Source organism: Syzygium oleosum, unplaced genomic scaffold (genome assembly GCF_021117445.2).
Source record: "Syzygium oleosum isolate NSW1041296 unplaced genomic scaffold, Sole_v2.1 Sole_v2.18, whole genome shotgun sequence".
NCBI classification, from domain to species: Eukaryota; Viridiplantae; Streptophyta; class Magnoliopsida; order Myrtales; family Myrtaceae; genus Syzygium; species Syzygium oleosum.
The window spans coordinates 3,752,568-3,759,607 of NW_026607502.1; the positions used below are offsets into that span (position 1 = coordinate 3,752,568).

At 40.6% G+C, this 7,040-nt stretch overlaps 2 protein-coding genes across 2 annotated transcripts; one reads left to right on the forward strand and one right to left on the reverse strand.

The window, feature by feature from the left end:
• The first annotated feature begins 347 nt into the window (after nt 1-347).
• On the forward strand, nt 348-5,243 carry LOC115682071 (uncharacterized). Its single transcript, XM_030606213.2, is given in 6 exon segments — nt 348-773; nt 1,119-1,899; nt 1,901-1,960; nt 1,962-2,373; nt 2,492-2,590; nt 4,902-5,243. Coding segments are annotated over 5 exon segments (1,452 nt in total). The 5' UTR covers nt 348-667; the 3' UTR covers nt 2,585-2,590; nt 4,902-5,243.
• A 540-nt stretch (nt 5,244-5,783) lies between these two features.
• LOC115682074 (membrane protein PM19L-like) lies at nt 5,784-7,040 on the reverse strand. The gene is made up of 4 exons (XM_030606219.2): nt 6,779-7,040; nt 6,462-6,681; nt 6,198-6,243; nt 5,784-6,109 (listed from the first exon to the last, which is right to left on the reverse strand). Exons 1-4 carry the CDS (start codon nt 6,912-6,914, stop codon nt 6,023-6,025), a joined length of 489 nt encoding a protein of 162 aa, XP_030462079.2. The 5' UTR covers nt 6,915-7,040; the 3' UTR covers nt 5,784-6,022.

Sequence of the window (7,040 nt, forward strand, 5' to 3'; positions counted from 1 at the left end):
CAGGGACCCGAATCTGGACAGGTCGGCATTGAAGATGCAATAATTTCATTGGAACAAGATCTAGAAAGATGTCCTTAGATCATTACGCACGCACACGCACACGCACACGCACACGCAGCCGAACACTGATCTCTGGACCTCCCACTGAGTTGGCAAGCGACCCACCACTCCCTCTCTGTGTCTCTCAATCCAAAAAGGAAAGCGTCCCACCCCCCATCTTTACGTTCCAGATTTTCGGATTCTTGGACTTCTTGAAACGTTCACACGCCTTCCGCAAGAGGACAGCATGACGATTCATGCGTTACATGATTTGAACAGTTGCAATGATACAGTATTCTCCTCTCTCTCTGCCTCTCTCTCCTGAGAAGATAATCTTTTTTTGGGTCAGAGCTCTCCTGAGGAGATTAAACAAGTCTTGTTTTCTGCACTAAAAAAAAAAAATCAAAAGGGAGAAAGAATCCTCTGTTCTTATTTACCTTTCTCAGTCCTCGCTCACTCTCTCTCTCTCTCTCTCTGTCTTACCCTTCTCGCTGCGCTGCCTAGTGTTGGGCGGTGGCTTAAAGAAACCAAAAGTTTTTCTTGGGGAGAGAGAGAGATTCGTTTTGAGGGGCCTGATTAGGGACAACCCACGAAGATCTGTGTTGGGAGAGGAGACCTTTAATCAATCATGCCATCGGGGTCGAAGAGGAGAAAAGCTGCCAAGAAAAAGAAGGAAAAGGGAGCCCCAACCAGTGATTCTTCCTCTGCCAACGCCAACAACACCAACGCTCACGGTACTTTGCTGTCTTCTTTTCTGTGGGTGACCCATCTGTCCCTCAATTATGACTTTGCCTTTTTCGATTGAGAGATTGGTGTGTCTGTCGATTATTGTTGGAGGGTTTCACTGGACTTCACTGTTCACTGCTACAGAAATCAACCCTTTTCTTTGTGTTGCTTAATATGAGGTTTCTCTTCTTGAGTTTGATCTGAAAATGGGGTGTTTGTGTATTTAGCCGTATCTCCTAGTTTGGCTTGATTCTGATTGGAACCGTTGTTGGAAGTGATCTGCTTATCTATCAAAGGACATTAACCATACTTAGGTTGTCTCTTTCTCTGATTTTTTTATTTAACAATGATAGAAAATGATGAAGTGAGGAGTCATGATGAGAAAGATAGCGAAGGCGGAGAGCCCAAGTTCCCTGGATCTCAATCTCATGACCAACATGGCCCATTCAACGGGGGGAGTGAAGAATTGGGAAAGAGTGATCCATCGCCTGTTGCATCAGCTGATGTTGAGAACAAGCCAGTGGATATACCAGTTGATTCCAATGCCGCGCAAAAAATTGAAGTAGAGGGCAATGGTGGAGTCGAAACTGTTGAGGAAGTGAAGTTTGAAGATGATTCTCCCATTCCCATTGAGTGTGTTGAGCCTGTGAAGGAACAGCATGATGAGGGCAACGAAAAATCCAGCATCATTAGGTCTGATGGTGAGTCTCTGGTCACTGAGGAGGAGAAGTTTGGAGCAGAAGAAGGAAGCAAAAATTTGGAAACGACCCAATTTGAAGATTTGGAAAAGCCAGGTGAATTTTTGCCTCAAGAGTTGACCAAAGTGATTGATGGTGGCCCGGGTGAGGATGTAAATATGGCTGAACCGGTGGTCTCTCTGTCCGAGAAGGTTATTGACTTGACCGAAGCTGCTCCAATAGAAAATAAAACTGACATTGGACTCAATTCTTGGGGAAAAGAGGATTTGTTGACCTCAATAGATGAGGTCCAAGGAGTTGCATCCAATGGGTTGGAGTCTGCATCAAACAATGTTGGGGCTAAAGTGTTTCCTGTGTCAGTTGAAAATTCTGGAGTTGAATCTGGTGCTGTAACTTCTGCCTCAAAAGAAAAAGAAGGTGAACTGTGGCCATCTTCAGAGTTTCGTTACTCAGACTCATAATGGTACAGAGAAGGCCAAGGATTTGAGGTTTGTGAGTCGATGGGTTGGAGTCTGCATCAAATAATGTTTGGTCTAAAGTGTTTCCTGTGTCAGTTGAAAATTCTGTCGTTGAATCTGGTGCTGTAACTTCTGTCTCAAAAGAAAAGGAGGGTGAATTGTTGCCAACTCCAGGAGTTTTGGTTGCACAGACTCATAATGGAACTGAGAAGGCCAAGGATTTTGAGGTTTGTGGATCAAGCATCAGGTTGGAGTCTGCATCAAACAATGTTGGGGCTAAAGTGTTTCCTGTGTCAGTTGAAAATTCTGTCGTTGAATCTGGTGCTGTAATTTCTGTCTCAAAAGAAAAGGAGGGTGAATTGTTGCCATCTCCAGGAGTTTCGGTTGGTCAGACTCATAATGCTACAGAGAAGGCCAAGGATTTTGAGGTTTGTGAATCCTCCGAGGACCAGGTATTACCTCTGTCTGTCTAACTTGAACTTCTATGTCTATCTGGAGCTTTGGTTGTTGATATTTTAAAAAAAACTGGTTTGGCTGTGACTCTCAATAGTAATTTCTGTTTATCTGCAGCCATTGGTGGCGCCAGCTCCTAGAATTGCGGAAAAGACGTCCTGGATGAGCTGTTGCGGACTATTTGATGTCTTTATGGGCTCCAGTAGATGAATAAAGGTAGAGAATCAATAAAAGCAGAACTACACAAATGCACGCACCCTACACACGTACTCATACGTGCACGCATGCCCACTCACAAACCATCTACACCGCAGCTTCTGCATGCACATATTCAGTGTCACTCTCTCTCATATAAGTAGGATGCGTTTATTTTGGTGTGAGGATGAAATTGCATGATCCTCTGTCAACACAGGCCATCCACTTAGTCCAAAGGACTTATTTTCACATTGATCATATTCTGGATGCATAGAGGAATTGATGCTTTTACTGCTTGGACCAGAGATTTTTTGTTCCTTTTCATTTTTATGTAGAAACGAGTGTCAGAGCTAAAGTAATATGTTGATGCATTATTAACATCTAAGAGTGAACGGCCTATGGCTAGGACTGGTAATTGATAACACACTTCTGGATGCATAGAGGAATTGATGCTTTACTGCTTGGACCAGAGATTTTTTTTTTGTCCTTTTTATGGAGAAATGGGTGTCAGAGCTAAAGTAATATGTTGATGCATTATTAACATCTAAGAGTGAACAGCCTATGGCTAGGACTGGCAATTGATAACACAACTTGTTTAGATGAATTGTGTAAAGTATTTAGTTTAAGCATGTTTATGACTGGCTTCTTTGTGTTTGTATTGACGTACAGGTAAAAGAAATGGGTGTAATGTGGGTTGACTCTCGTAACTTTTTTGTGTAGATTTACATGACATTCACCTTAACACGCAGGTTTATATGGACATATGCTCATTTTTACACATGCATTAATACATTTATGTTTGATAAGCTATTTAGAAGATGCGATAAATGTGTCTTGTCATTCACTTAACTTGTTAAATAATTATTTGTATCACATTTCCCATATGTGACATGAAACACAAATTGTCAATCCTTCTAATGGCACATTGAGAAATGACTCTTGTATTTATATGGTCATTTCTAGAACCCTATAATCTAAGACTGACTGGGGGAATGTCTGAGCTAACCTGAACTTGTTATATATACATATATGTGGACATTATCTTTATGGGATTGAGCTTCTTTTCTTTTATCTTAACTGATATGATTGGTCATGTTTTCTTTGAAGAAGTAAATGAAGTTCTCAACTTTTCAGGCATTGAATTGGGCTATGAACTGGCATTAAATTGCTGTGGCTTTGATGAAAGACATGAATTTAGCCAAATAAGAAGTTTTTTTCACTGTCCTCTCTAGAAGAAGTGTTGTTTGTTCTAATAGTACAAGCTTGTGCTTCCATGAGCTGTTGCTAGACGGTAAAACATGCAAATTCTCTATGGTGATTGAGAATCCGATACTTGAACTATGGAAATAGGGGATGTTGCAACAGTTATAATGTTTGTTCATTTAGATTATATGCAGTATGCGAAAATTGAATATATCTGGTGGATTCTTCACATACTCTATGCTTCTCATGTATTGTCTTGTATTTTTAACATGATCAGTGAGGAACCATATGAATTAAAATGCTTCGAACGTCATTTTGCTGCTTTGAACTGACATTTCTTACAAGAAACAAACAAAGAAATGTACTTGCTTTGGAGACTAATGTCTGTAGTTCGGTTGCCAGTCATAATACCCTGTGGTGATCCTATTGTGGCCCTTATGCCTATACAAGCTGCTAAAAAATCAACTTGTTTGGCTTACTAAGACGAGGGATGCACTTGGTTTAGATTCAAGTACTGATCACACCTCAAAGTCAAAAATAGAGATTAGTCACACACACAATAAGCAGTGGCTTGGAAATCTGGAAATCACTGTTCATGCATGGAGGTCACTAACATATGATATTCTGATGATGTTTATTATCTTTTCTTTAGGGTAAAATAGTTCTTTATTTCCCCTCCTCTGTGCCATAAGGAAAGGTGCATTTAGGGGCCGAAAGTTGAAAATGTTGCATTTTACTCTCACTAACTTTCAATTTGTTGGGACAGCTTGTCCTTCTAACAGTTGATAATAGGAATATTACAGTGCAACAAAATGGAAGTGGGGGTGCAAAGTGCAGCCTTTTTAAGTTTAGTTGAGTGGTTTCAACCAAAACAAAAGTTTAGTTGAGTGCAATTCCCTTCATTGATGAAGGGGGTAAATTTCCAATTCCCTTGTTTTATGTTTTCAGCATTCAAGTTCCTTTCCGGTTCTAGCATTGCTGAGATTCTGGCCATTTGTTTCTGATTGCCTTTAGGGTTTTAAAATGGAGAAATATCTGTTTTTAACCATCTCTGTATTTGCACGTGCACATGTATGTGTTAATCTTGTATCCCTCAAGCTGATAATCTCTTATATGTTAATCTTTGCAGAGTTACAATATTAGCGAAACTTTAGGCGAGGGATGAAGCTGTGGGAAAGCTAGGAATGATTTTGTTTGAAGTTCAGGAGCTTTCATCTTGAAGACAATCCTAGGTTTCTCCTTACCTGATAGACCTGACTGAAATAAGAAAAAAAAAAAACAGTTTTGAGTGTTGTGCTGGGAATTGTGTCGACTTTGTTAAGCCTTGGCAGGCCCCCGCTTGCAGCTCACTTTTTTTTTATATGAATTTTGGATTTTGGTTTTTCTCCCTTGAAAATGTGTGCTGTGTCTGTCCTTTTTTCCTTTCTGTGGTATAGGACCATTACATAAAAGAGGAGGATGTGTTTGTGTATGAGATAAGGTTAATTAGAACTTTATAATGCGTATCTTTAAGTTTTAACATTGGAGGGCAGAATTTCAAGAATTGCGCTGTGCGACTTCTCTAGGAATAATTAGCCTTCCCTTAGCCGATTGAGGAAATCGATATCGTCTGATGACGGATTTGATGATTTATTTGTTGATATGGGATGTTTTGTATGCTTCTGCTGTGTCGCCTGATAATTTTCTGTTTAGAAAGTCATTTCTTATTTGAATCCCTCTTTCATATTCCCTAGCTACTGGGTTGATGTGGATCAAGACTATAGAAACCTAGTAGATCTTTTATTCAAGAGTAGATATCCTTGATGTTTATGTATCATGAGGCCATCATTTTTGCGAATATTCCTTCACAGTGGAGCTCGACACCACAGCCCTATCTTAGTCAGGTTTGAGAGCTGTTGACGGTGTTCCTTCTATCGGGGCATCATCGACTAAAATGAGTAGATCGCTCAGGTAATAATTAGTATCCCCAAATTTTTCAATGTTGAAATCATCATGAGAGACATCCTTATCGTAGCGAAAAATGCGAGCTCTTCACTTCATTTATCCTCCTATTTGACCACTCTCAAAGTTGACAAGTTCTTGTTGATTGAGATTGATGTCTTATTCATTTATACAAATCAGATATGAACACCATAAATCGAACCACAAGGCCAATCCCATGCCCTGTTTTTTACAAGATGCCTGAAGAAAAGAGGAAAAACTGCGACACGAAAGCACTCAAACCTTCACACAACACTGAAGTTTAATGATTCATGTTCTTCTTGAGGCAGCATGAATTGTTGCGATGTATATAAGTTGAGTCGCTGACAGGATTATCAGGAATGCCTCCATTGTTCTCTGCATAATCGTAGAAAGTGTCATCGTAACATGTCCGATGATCGAAAAGAGAATATGTCGAGGGTGGAAGGTAAATGTATATTCTTACCAGGCGAGAGTTTCGGATGCGGAGCTCTATTTCTTTACAAGCGAAACTGCAAAAATAGAAGAAACCAAACTCTTAGCATGATAAGGCTTGAACTGGCATTTGAAATTTGGAACAACGTCCGACCAAAAAAAAAAAAAATTTGGAACGACGGGTGCTAACTATGTGAATCGTAGGGCATGCAAGAGGTTATTCACCGTGATAAACTCTTTTAGGATCGAATTTCATTAATAGCATTAAAGGCAATATTTGAAGAAAGTAGATTACCCTGTAGCTAGAAGAGTGAGAGTCCAGGCAATCGCAGCAGCTGAAGCTGCGGACGGCAAGCTATCGGCGTTCCAAGAGTGGATATGGTTGACTCCGACGATGACTGACGCAACCCCGACGACTCCGGCTATCAATGAGAATGTCACAAAAAATCCGGTCGCGGCATTTCCCATAGGGAAGTATATGGGCGAGAAATGCGCCGGAAGGTCAAATCCTGGTCCTGCAATTTGCGCTCCCCCAGAATTAGCAGCAAACATTTGAAGTATGAGAAAGGCAAACAATTGAGTAATGGTTTATGGAGGTGAGATTTTAGTTACCAATGATGAAACCATGATCAATAGCTCTGTTCATAGCCCACCCACCAATGCCCAGAACAATGGCATACATACAAAAGTTAAGGAGCAAAAGCAGCGAAGCGACAGGTTTCATCTGTTGATTGGCCCCCGTCGGCATATTGTTTCGGCTCAATGATAAAGCGAAAGGGAGGATTAAAAAGGGACGAAAGAATGTTCAGAAACCCAAGGATGCCAACGCGAATGTGCAAAAGATGAGAGTACTGAAGGTGCATGAGATCTGGTG